We start from the raw sequence: 13,557 nt of genomic DNA, 5'->3' as shown, positions 1-13,557 counted from the left end.
CTGTATTGGTTGCAGTGTATAAAATAATTGTATCTTAAATAAAATTGAAAATGATAGGAGCAACAACAAACACAAATCCAACAATAAAAGCATTCAACACAGAATGGTGGTCAGGAACTGAGATGCTTGAGTTTAAAGCTCAGCTTTGTCATTTAAGAAAATGCAATACCAGTGAAATACCAGGAGTTTCCACCCTCAAAGTGCTCATAATAATAGGAGCTAATTTACAGAATTAGTGGGAGGATTAGATAAACTAATGTAAATAAAGTATTTAGCAGAGCTTCATGTACTTAGTAAACATCAACTACATCATCATTATTATTACCTACTTATAATTAGAACCCCTGTTTTTAAATAAAACTATATAAAAATTCAATGTCTTTTAATGTCCAAAACATTTGTCAAAGCCAAAACCACTATATAAAGCAAAGTTCAGATTATATATATATATAAACACACACATATATACATACATATATATACACATGTGTGTGTACACACAATTAATGAGCATCTGATTTTCTGATTGAAGATAAAAATAAATCATATAGTTTTTCATAGAAACAAGGACAAAAGAAAATTAAATCCAAAAATATGCCTCATTAGTGAAAAGGCCATTTATTTATTTACTGAGGACAATTCATAACATTTGAAAGAAATCTTACTTATAAGCAACAAATATATACACTTACCTTTTTAATGATAATTCTTAGGAATAAGAATTTACAACTTTGGTATTTGCAAATGATGGCATCTTAAGTGATATATATTAGATAAGCTAAAGCAAATTACAAAACTGGTGAACATTTTAAATAGTAATTTAAATAGCAATCTCAGGAAAATAACCTAATTATTTTCCTATATAGTGTTATGCTAATAAATATATTTTGCATGTGTCTCTTAATCTCAGGTTTCAGACTGAACTCAATTATGATGTCCTGGAAGTTCACGATGGGCCAAATCTCCTGTCACCCTTGCTTGGATCTTACAATGGCACACAAGTGCCCCAGTTTCTATTTAGCAGCAGTAACTTCATATACCTGCTGTTTACAACAGACAGCAGTCGTTCTAATAATGGTTTCAAGATTCATTATGAAAGTAAGCATTGCCAAAAATGTTTTTTGATTTTTCTATTCTCTTTTCCCTACATTTGAGTATACCATTGTATTGTTAAGAGAACTAAATGTATTCTTTTAAAAATCAAAGCTCTTGTTGGTGTATGAGAATGCTAATAGTTTACAGGTTGTGCATTTTAATAAATTCTGCCAAAGATTTTCTAACAATATCTGTCTAATATCATTATGAAAGAAATACTAAGGAAATGCCATAAGTAGCAAACAACAAAATGTTTAAAATAAGCTCACATACGAGTTATCCGTGTATAGTCTGAAAAGCTAATAGGCAGTAAATGTCAGTGGAAGATGTGTGTGAACATTGGGAAATTCTTTTAGCATTTATTTCCTAAGTTTAATGGTTCTTTTATATTTTACTCAATAATTGCACACATTTTCCATTTGAAATACTCAATTTTATTATTTTGTTTAGAAGATTTTTAAATTTTGGAAATGAACAAAATTGTAAATTTAACAATTATTTGTCAATAAGTTATATTATCTGTTTATCATTATCTTTGTGATTTTCCTGGTTTTTAACATTATCATTCCCTTATCTGGTTGTCAGTCAATCATGAAATATTTCTTTAGACTCATTCTGTAAGTGGTGGGTGGGTACAGTACACTGGGGAACTTACAAGAAACATATCGTCTTATTCACGTATCACTTGGAAAGATAAGGAGGACAAATCAAAGGATTATCCTTGTACTATTCACTGACGGATTCTACTCTGAGTAATCTGAAATAATTAAAATCACTTTTGATTAATTAAAAATGCTTAATCTTCCTTTTCCCATAATTTACATTTTGTGTAACCCCTTTAAACCCCCATTTACCTGATTTCTTAAATATCATTACAATGTAAGAGTTCCGAATAAAGGAATGTTATATGTGAGCTGGAGCATAGAAGATCAAGTCCTCAAAGAGAGTGGATCTGAGCTTGTCTGTTAAAGATGAGACAATTGTGTAAATTAAGGGGAAAATTGAGAGTATTCGTGGCAGAGAAATAAAGCCTAAAACTGATGAGGAGACTTACCTGACTAGAAATGAAGAATGACTACGGGGATGTAATGAACTTGGCACCATTAGCAATAGGATACAGAAGCAATGACATAACAGATTTTAGGGATGTATATATCCAAAATTGTCATAAAATAGATTAGAGATGGAAGATACTGGAATAAAGGCCACACATTATTGTTTGTGTTACACACTTGTAGTGATGAAGGCTTTGGGTAGGTAAGAAAATGAATGACATTATGCTTTTCAATGGATTTCAGACATATTTTCTGAAGGAATGTTCTGAGAGGGATTCAACATGAAAGGGGATTTCAAAACCTTGGGTGCCTAAAAGAATAATGGTCATGTTTAGAAGAGGAGTATAGCAGGCCAAGTAATTGTGTTGAACATAAAGTTTTCTGATAAATTTTAGTTCCTTATTAAAAATAACAGCATTGAAATAAAATAAATATGGCTGATAAATATACTTTAAATGTCCACTTTACTTCTTTAAAATTGAACTTATTTTTTAGTATTTTGCTTAGTTTCATTTTAAAATTGGGTCACTAATACAAATAAATATTTTCTCATGTGAATGAGATTGAATATGATATATAATTTTTAAAATGCTAATTATTATTTTTGTAAAATTTAATCAGTAGTTAGTTATTGCCACATCTCCCTTTTAGGAACAATAAGATAATTATTTATTCTACCCTGTACCCCAATTCTCGACTGGGGCATTTTTGCACCCCAATGGACATTTGGCAATACCTGGAGATATATCCCTGATTGTCATGACTACAGGAATGCTATTGGCAATTAGCAGGTCAAGGCCAGGGATGCTGCTAAACATCCTGCGAGAAGAATACAGCTCACAGCAAAGAATTATTCAGCCCCAAAAGTCAACAGTGCCAAAACTGGGAAACCATGTCTTATTAAAGGGAAAAGCATAGTCATGATATGGTCTCAGTTAAAGATTTTACATCTGAAGAGAGATTATCATCAGGAAACACCAAAGTGCACTACAGGCAATTGAGAGTTCCAACAAGTACTGTTTTACTTAGAAAGATACCAGTGTTCATGATTTCATATACAGCAAAAAGCCTCTACTCTTCTTTTTATATACATTGTCTATCAAAATGATAAACTTCCAATTTAAAAGTTGATTAAAACTTTAAAGTCATTATTACCCTTAAGTATAATATCAGTTGTGAGCAAGGGCTCTGGAGTCAGAGTCACCTAACAATCAAATGAAATTTTCATGGTAAAACTAATTTCATAGGTGACTTTTAATGACTAAATGCAGCAATTTTTAGTGTAGTCCCTGGAATATGATAAGCTCAAGAAACATTAATTAATGCTATGATTATGTATATATATATGTATATATGTGTGTATGTGTATGTATATAAAATTTATGATAATACAGAGTCTGATAATTATATATTTTCATAGAGATTTTATGTAACTAAATGACCTGAATGTGGTCTTTGTGGGGATGTCAAAGGAAATGACAAGACACATTTGTTACATAAATAGTTTTGTTTTTAAATAAAGCTCTGAGCACATTGATTTATTAGTGAAAATCATCATTCGCAATTGTTCAAAGATAAAAGTTTCAGAGAATCTGATTCCCATCAAGCTTACTCTTTGTCATATCCCCTCTGTTTCCCAGGTGTTACAGTGAACACTTACTCTTGCCTGGACCCTGGCATACCTGTACATGGCCGTCGCTATGGTCAGGATTTCTCCATTGGATCTACTGTCTCATTTAGCTGTGATCCAGGATACAGGCTGAGCCATGAAGAGCCCCTTCTGTGTGAAAAAAACCACTGGTGGAGTCATCCGCTCCCAACCTGTGATGGTAAGAATTCATTCAATATGCAAAATAAACTGAGTTATAAACCAAAAAAGAAATCAATGTAGTCTTTATAAAAGGTGAGATTTAGCATAACTAAAAATAGTTGACATTTTTTAATGAAATCTTGACTTTTGGCAATTTTACATGATCAAATCATTAATAAAGAAAAGAACGAATGCATATTGATAACCAGCCAAACCTGCTCCATGCCCAAGAATGCTATATCTATTTTTTAATGTGCTGAGGTAATCATTTTAGGTGCATATTGTGTGCTTGGACCTTTTGACAAAATAGCATTGAAAATGTCAAATTGGCACCGGATGAATGCACTGAAGAACAGAGCATTTACCTCCTGCTTTGGAAGGCAACATGTACCAACTCAAATGCTACCTAGCTGCACAACACCTGGGCAGTGCAGCCGCGCTGCCCTGTGGTGGCAAGTCTCGGGTTATAATGAATAAATAGTATACCAGTGTCTTTTTTAGTTCTTTGTTTCCCTGGAGAATAAGTAAGAAATGATTCATTTTTCAGAAAAGACACATGAAAACACAGTGGAAGAAACTGCTTCCCTAAGACTGGGAAGTACTTTCATACTTGCTTTTCCAAAAAGCACCCACAATATAAATCTATGCACTATTTAGCTCTGGGCTTTAATTTTTATTTATAACACTATTTTCAGCGTCTATACTTATTTTTTTTCAAAGTGAAAGATCATATTATTCATTTTATAATTAAATTTCAAGTACTGTCAGTGCTATCATTTTTTGTAACAGCTTTAGTCCAATTCGTTTTTATAACAAGGTTTGAAAAAGTGGTCAGCATATCTCCCAGTATTTGGTATAATACCATTTGTAATAGCCAACATTCTTATGATGATAAGTGACAGAAACTCAATTCTAACTGGTTTTAAAACATAAAAGCAGAATTTGCTGTATAACTACTCAAATCTTAGAAAAGGTCACAATGGTGTACTTACCATAAATAATTATGATCATGAATTCAAAACTTTTCAAGATCTCTCTATTTTCTTAGGTTTCTCTGTATATTCACAAAATTCTTTTCTTTTTTTGGTCCTTTTATTGCATTTTTGGGGTGATACTGCTTAAGAAAATTGTGCAGATTTCAGGTGCACACTTCTCCAACATATCTTTTGCACACTGTATAGGTGTCCACTGCCCCAAGTCAAGTCTCTGTTCATCACCATAAGTCCTTGCAATTGCAGCCAGGCTTTTTATGCACAGGAGATTGGCAGGGAAGATTACACTCTCAGGAATTTGGAAATGTATAGCCTCATATTATCAGAGAAGAATGAGAGTTTTCTTTGTTCTTCCAAGTAGAAAAATCCCAGGAAAGGTCTCTGATTGGTCCATTTGCAGACCAGTTACTATAGTAAAAGAGAAGCATCCACTTTGGTTGGATTTGACCAGGCCATGTGTCCATCCGTTCCTATGGTTGAGACAAATGATAGTAGTATACAGACACTATGTTTGCCAGGCTCTGATAAAGCCATATGGTTGGCATGAGTAAATTCACCAAGATGGAAAAGTATGAAGGTAATGATATCAGGAGAAGCAGGGATAAAAATAATGCCGAAGTATACCAACATGCTTAAACTCGATTAAAAATAAAAGTGAATACATCTGGCATTCCCAGGAGCAACACAGACCCTCATCTTCTGTTGTCATCATGACTACCGTCAAGCTTAAACTTGGCCTCCAGCTTTTTTGATCAACCTCCATCCTTCACACTAAAGTTGTTCCATGTTATACCCCATGTCAAAGTACTTAATAAGTGTTTGTTGACTAAGGATGGAAGCTCAAATTATTAATTACGTAACTCTGGTCTTTAACCATGTGGACTCCATCCTTTCCAGATCTTTCTCCTTTCTGCCCAGCTTGATCTCCTTTCTGCTTTCTACACACCTGAACTGGGGGCCAGGTCCTTCGTTGGGGCTATACAAGAGGCAACCTACCCATGTTTCTCTCCCTCTCTCCCTTCTCCTCTCTCTAAAAATAAATAAATAAAATCTTAAAAAAAAGAAACAGCCTTCAAAATTTTAGTTTATTTCACTGTTTTAAAAATAATTCTATGAAGAATGACAAATATCCGATTAGGAATTTAAAAGAATTTTATATAATTAACAATTTGTTTTCTTAAAGCTTAGTAAAAGAGGGGCCTGCTAAACAATTAATTATTCATGTACAATTTATGCAAATATTGCTTATAATTAGAAATACATAAGTGTGTACTTCAAATTCAAACGTGGCAAGTTGAGCTATGTTCTTTTGGGGCCAGTATTAATTCTCAGAGGCTATTACATACCCTTTCCTTCTCTGGTGCTGCTGCAATGGATGAAAAGCCTTCTCAGTATTGGAGGAGGTCTTTACACGCTGCTGTTACTGTAACTGGAAAAGACATGGGAACTCAGGCTGCCTGTCACTACTAAATCCAATGAGCAATGACAGGGATTGAATCTTTTATGGGCGCTTTATTCAGATGGCCGGTGATCCGAGAAGATGGCTGGTTCATACCCTAACAAACCATCTTCCTTTCTCTTTCCTGGCCAGATCTTTTATAATGGGGTGGAGGAGGACAAACAAGGTGCGGTGAGGGCTTTGAAATTCAGAAGCTGCAACATTCCTGTTCTGGCCTTTAGCTGTTCCCAAGGCAGGTGGTGGTCACACAAAAAGGCCTCCAACTTGTCCCCAGGCGGTAATCTCTAGCCAGTGCCCCAAGGAGGTCAGCTGTTTTTCCCAGGAGCCAGGATGGGCCTTATCTGTTGTTTCTGAAACAAAAGCTTAGCATACACATTACTTGCTAGACTTATAATTTTTTTACCTTAAGCTAAAATTTCCCAAGTCTTGAGTCCCCCATCATTACTCCCAGGAAGTAGCTTAAGCTAAGAACATCAGACTCTTTCCAGTTCAAGAGAGGAGGCATGAAGTGTGTTCAGGCTCTGCCTTTCTAACTATGATTTATAATATAATTGTATTTATTTTTATTTTCAGCATTATGCGGAGGAGATGTTAGAGGGCCGAGTGGAACAATCTTATCACCTGGTTACCCAGAATTTTATCCAAATTCTCTGAATTGTACATGGACTGTTGATGTAACCCATGGAAAAGGTAATTTTCCTCATCCAGTGATAATTGGGCTATCTTCTGAATTTTTATTGCATCTATTTTTATTCCATTGTCCTTTACAGAATCATTTTGCATGAGAAAAACAGATCAGTAGTAAAAAAAGCTAAAACAATATTCAATTTGAGTAACTGCAACAGAGGATTATATTTACTTTTCTATAGCATTATAATATGCTCATGTTTCTACGGGAATGGTGATAAGAAAGCCTTAGTTTCTTTTGATGTGTTAAACTAATGTTATTTGGAATTTGCAAATCAAAGAAATGGCAGACAGGATGGCTTTTGTCTCTGGCATAGTTTTAAAAGAGTGTTAAAAGGTTGATTTCAAAAGTTCAAAAGTTTATATCAAAGTGTACAAAGATGGTTGGAAGTGTTGAACCAATAGCAAAGCAAAAAGTACATGTTTATATACACTAGACTGTTAAAATGTTTATGGTTATATTGTAACCAGAAAAGACACCGGTGTTCGGACTGCCTGTCACTACCAAATCCAATAAGCAATGGCAGTGATTGAATCTTTTATAGGCGCTTTATTCAGATGGCCTGCTATCTGAGAAGATGGTGGGTTCATACCCTAACAAACCATCCCTCCCTTTCTCTCCCAGCCAGATCTTTTATAAGGGGTTTGGGGGAAGGCAAACAAGGTGTCAGCGAAAGCCTTTGAAATTCAACAGTTGCCTCCAAGGGGGAAGGGTAGTTGCTTGCTTCTTCCTGGTACTGAAGTCTCCAGCTGAGGTAATCCCCAGTCAGTAACCCAGGAGGTCAACTGCTGAATCCCAGGTGCCAGGATGGGTCTTATCTGTAGTTACTGAAACAAAAACTTAACATACACATTACTTGCTAGATTTATGACTATTTACCTTAAGCTAATTTTTCCCAAGTCTTAAACCCCTGTCAATATGACATAATGCATATAATTGTATTGTCATACAAATTTTTCACCATCTCAGAAATCTTCATGTATTAAATTTTCTACCAGGACGGCAGGTATATCTCACATAACAAACAGGGGTGCAAAATTGCACTCTGCGTATGATAGACGTTAACAAATGTTCTTCAAACAAAGAAATGAAAGGCCTTATAGCACTGAGTAGAGTTCATGCATGCAGCACAACCAAGACAGTATGTAAGCAATGTAAGTGATTAAGGCAACAACTTAACAGAGGGAAAATGGCCATCATAATATATCCACACAACAATGGATTAAAATGACCAGAAAATATGCATATATTAATGTTCAAAAAATTAGTTGATTTGTTCATTTAAAAAACTACTTTGGAGAAGTATGTTTTCTTTTAACTCTGTTGCTGTACTATTCTTATTATTTTTACTATTATATTGTACTTGTTAGTTTTACTATAGAAAAGCTTTTTAAAAATCCTAATGAAAAGATGTTATAATTTAAAAAATTAAAGCATGTGTTCAATACATTTGAATTCATTGTGTTTTCACAATGAATTTTTTCTTTATTAAAATTATACATTATTTCATCAAGGGTAAGAATTATATAAGGATTGTTATAATAAAATTAATTATTGAGAAAAATATAAAACTTAGTAATCCAGTATTGAACAACAGGAACAAAGTAGGAGATTTTATAAACTGTTTTTTGTTTTTCTTCATAACACAAGACACTTGGCTGGAAGTTAAGCAAAGCGTCCTATTATTCCCAGGCACTGCGGATTAAAGGAGTTTAAAATAAGCTCCTCCGTATTATACAAGAAAATGGAAGGCTACATACTGCTTGCTATGTAAATAGAGGCTTAATTAGCACTTAAGGTTTTACATCTTCACAGGTTGCAAGTGTTAATTAAATCTGTATTTACATGGCAAGAAATCTAGATTTGGATTTCATTCTTTTAAGAGCCAACAAAGTTTGTTGGAAGTATAGCTATTCCAAAGTATAGGCAAAGTTATGTGAAGGTGTTACCAGCATCCGGGGTCCTTGGGAACTCACAAGGTAGAAATCGAGACAGTTTGCCACAAAGAGAGTGCTCAGGAGAGATTTATTATTAGCTTGTAGGAGGGAGACAACATCAAAAGGAGGAAAGAAATGTCTGCTCTCGAAAATAAAAAGGCTGGGGAGGTGTTTTATAGAGTTTAAGTGGGAAATATGAAGTCTGAGAAAGACATCTAAGCATGTACAGGCAGGAAGTCTGGCACTTTCACAATATAGTACGTTTATTCATGTGTCATGTGTCTCATTAGCCTGTTAAATCTCCACCCAGGCTGCATTTTATACTAGTGAGAATAAGATCATGCAGAAGTCACTCCGTGGCTTGTCAGCGTCTGAAAGTCCCTCTGTCCAGTCCAGTAATGCAGGTCCCTGTGGTTACTGGTACAAGTTTTGTATGGCTGCTGATTGGGTGCAGAGTTTATAGTAAAGCTGAAGAAAATGCCAATCCTGTCAGGAGAAGCTCAGCCTGTGTCAAAGGATAATCTCTTAAAAGTCCAGAGAAATTGTCAAGGTAGTCTAGACTAAACGTTCACCCAGCATACTGATTTCTACAGTGTTCCAGAAACACGACGCGGTAACCCAATACTGATACTTCTGTTGATGGGAAAACTGGCTCAACTTCTTAGGAAAAGTTGCTTAGTATGTGTACAGTTTTAATTGTTTGGCAGTTATTCTGTACCTGTTATCCTTGTTCAGCTCCTTGAAATTAGAAAATCAATCAATTGATCAACCCTAATCTCTGCTCCAACCTAAAGTTCTTCAAATGTACCTAAGTCTTTATTCTGTGGCCACCAAGTTTTTCGCATCCACTACCCCAAAACTGTCATCTAAGCCTTTTTTTTTCCAAACTAAAAACTCCCAGGTCCTTCCAATCTTTATAGTAAAATATTTTCATTATCATCACTATTTTAATTACTTTTCTCTGAGTGTGTTCTAGTTTATTGATCCTGGGACACCAATATTCTAAACATGTGTTTTTCCAGAATGCAGTATGGCCATCATCAGTTTGCTTTCATTAACTTTTTTGCTGCTGTGTCATACTACTAATTTATAATGAGCTTGTAGTCAACAGATTCATCTTTGTAGATTATTTGAACTTTAAAATATAGTGAAGCCTTATTCCTAAAATTCTGTGGTTGTACAATTGCTTTTTTCTCTCTCTAGTGCAGGCTTTTATATTTACTCCTGTTATATTTATCATATTAATTTTGATCCAGAGTTCCAGTGAGGTCATTTTGAAATTATTTTATTTTATTTTATTTATATTTATATTATATAGTCAGAATTTTCTTGAATAATCGTGACCATTAAGTCTTTAGGAAACATCCAACCTACCATCAGTGATCTCCTCACCACTTGACACTAAGGGAAGGTGTTTGAACACACAGAGCTGTTTGGCCGTGTTACATTCATTTACACACAGTCTCATTGAGCTGTGTTGTTCCCTATGTACATGATACCAGAAGGTCTTTTCCTTAAACTCATCACAGAAACCGGGATGCTAATTATTTGTAACCTTCTGGAGATCCTGAGGGGGGAAATCTACATAAAAAACACTTAGAGGTGGGATTGTCCTTACTTAGATAAAGTGTAGTCCGATCCTTTGTTTAAAGGTGGAGTAAAGACATACACAGGAATCAGCATGGCACCCTCAAAGTCATGGCTGGTGGCGTGGCAACTAAAACCTAGATATTCACGATACTTTTACTTTAAGCCCAAGTCTTTTCATATATTTCTGCAACATAAATCGCCTTAACAGGGCTTCATGAATAATTACTCCTAGGAGAAGCTACCCTGATGTTGGAACCACTGACTTTTCCTTACTATTCCTCAAATACCCATTGCCCTGTTAGGGTTGTGTCTTCACCTGTCTGCACTTGTTCCTGGAAAGTCTACCTGAGGGCTGCTCCTCCACACATTTCTCACTTCTGAAGGTCATTGCCTTCATTGCCAGATGTCGCCTTATCATTGCTTGTGTTTTCAGGTTGTTTTGGTCTCATATCATTTTTTGTTTGTTTTTAAAAAACAAAGAGGAGTCCAGAAATATTTAGCATTAAGAACTAACATGTAAACAAATAATATTAAAGAATGTCACTTATCATACTCTAGTTTGGGGGATTTTGAATAAAGATTATTGTGAATTTTTAGGTCGATTAAGACAAATAAAGCACTCAGGGAAAGATGAATGGTACAATAATCATATATTTCATTTGGGACCTTACACATAGTATATTTCATTTGGGATCTTACACAAATGGGTGTTTGTGTGTGTTTAATTGTTAGCCTTTTTATGTACTCTAGACAATGTCATCAAAAACTGACACGAGACCACAATGCAATGCCGTGTCATAATCATTAGAATAGGAAAAAAAACAGTCAAAAATGTCAAGTACTGGTGAGGATACAGAGCAAACAGATTTGGTGATGGAAATGTGCATTGCACAGTCACTTTGTCAAATAGTTTCTAATACAGATGTATGTCATGGTCCAGTAATTTGCCCAATAGAAGTAAGCACATATGTTCTTCAAAGACAATCTGGAATGTTGTGGCAGTACTATCTACATTTGTGCTAAAATACAAACATTGACCATCAAATATTGAAAAGATAAATGAATGTGGTATATTCACAAAATGATATGCTCTACTGTACAACATTAAAATAAACAACCTGCAGCCATACACAAAAACAGAGATACATTTCCCATACCTAACGTTGAGTAAAAGAACTCAGACCCAAAAAAGTGCATGCCACATGAATCTATTATATGAACTACAGAAACATTTATATAGTGCAGTAAAATTTGCCTGTGCCATTAGAAGTTGAGTAAGTGGTTGCTTTCGGCTAACTGAAATGACAGAAAAGTTGAGTGAGGAGAGCTCTGGGTGTTGGTAGTGTGTCTGCTGACTATGGTGCATTGACAAAGGTGTGTTCAGTTCATGAAATTCAATGAGCATTTTTCAGTATATTATGTGCACAGGTTGAAGGGTGTGAAAAATATAGTCATTATATTCACATAACAAATACTTTTCCCTATGCCTGCTTTATATCTCTCTTCTAAAATAGAGTTAAGCATTTTTTGGAAGTCCGGTGCTATGTTGGTTGAGGGGTTTGCAGAAGGAATCGAAGGAAGCATGTAAAATGTTCAACAGAAAGCTGTACTCCTATTATAAATAAAGAGTATATATTTCTATGATTTTTAAATAAAACATGGGTTATTTTTAGGAATTGATTTTTACACTTTATTTCCAAGCGGTTTTTAAGTCATGACTCACCTCTCTCATAAGGGGGCTGATTTTAAAAAATAAAAAAGATAATATGGGAATATTTTATCGCAGTGCCTCTCATTTTCAGAGAAATCAGTTATGAGGAGGGCCTGTGTTTTTTTTGTTAGTTTGGCAACTCTTATTAATTGTTTTGGTAACTCTGTGAATCTAATTTTCCCCTTTTTCTTGACAGGTGTTCAGTTCAACTTTCACACCTTTCACCTGGAAGACCATCACGACTACTTACTGATCACAGAGAACGGGAGCTTTACCCGGCCACTGGCACGCCTGACCGGTTCCGATCTTCCTCCAACCATCAATGCTGGTCTCTATGGGAATTTCAGGGCTCAGCTGCGCTTTATTTCCGATTTCTCAATATCCTATGAAGGATTCAATATTACATTTTCTGGTAAGAAAATAGATAAATAGTTTGAAATACCTCAAGGAAATAAATTAATTTTCTAAAAAATCCACTGGAAGTACATATTTTTACACTTATTCTCCTGTAGAATTCTAAAAGAGAGAGAAACTAGCTAAAATACCTAGTGAACTGAAAATGGAAATTCAAATATATATTTTAAAGTTTCAATTAGACTTAAAAATAAAATGTGAATTAAGCCAGTGATATTATAGTTTTAAGTATCTTGAAAAAGAGATAGCTTACAGGCCAAAAATTAGATATACTAAATATACTCATTTGGAACTATATGATCAAGAAATAAATTAATGTGGCCATCACTTTAGTTTAGAACAACCTCATCTGTAGGCAACATTATGACTTGGATTATAAAAAACAAAACTTATAAGATCAAAGTGAATAAAAAGTGTTCCCATCAGTTAGATTTCTACTGTCTACTTAAGTGAAATTGTGAAAAAGTAGTTATTGTTTCATACAGAACAATAAATAAACCTTATACCAACTTGCTAATATTAAAAATTATATTATAAATATATAAAATCATACAAATGCTAAACTTTTCTTTAGCTGTTATTTTAGTATTTGCATAGAAATACTTCTTATTATATAATTCACATATTCCATAATGAGTAGTAAATGAGCATAAATCATTTTAAGCTAGCATGTTAACAGTATATACAAATGAATTTTTAAACAATATAATAATAGTTCATTGACATGAAGCAATTCTTCTTGTTCTTCATTGCAATACATAGTAAGTGACCGTTTTGGGAATATTTTTAGATAAGTGATTTCTTTT

At 34.3% G+C, this 13,557-nt stretch overlaps 1 protein-coding gene across 1 annotated transcript in view; it reads left to right on the top strand.

The window, feature by feature from the left end:
- Positions 1–13,557, top strand: part of CSMD3 (CUB and Sushi multiple domains 3) — an 893,237-nt gene that overhangs the window by 558,205 nt on the left and 321,475 nt on the right. The window contains 4 exon segments of the mRNA XM_028533680.2: positions 911–1,098; positions 3,791–3,979; positions 6,985–7,101; positions 12,534–12,749. Coding sequence (XP_028389481.1) covers positions 911–1,098; positions 3,791–3,979; positions 6,985–7,101; positions 12,534–12,749 — 710 coding nt within the window.

Source organism: Phyllostomus discolor, chromosome 7, assembly GCF_004126475.2.
Source record: "Phyllostomus discolor isolate MPI-MPIP mPhyDis1 chromosome 7, mPhyDis1.pri.v3, whole genome shotgun sequence".
NCBI lineage: Eukaryota > Metazoa > Chordata > Mammalia > Chiroptera > Phyllostomidae > Phyllostomus > Phyllostomus discolor.
This window is presented reverse-complemented; position numbering and strand designations above follow the sequence as displayed.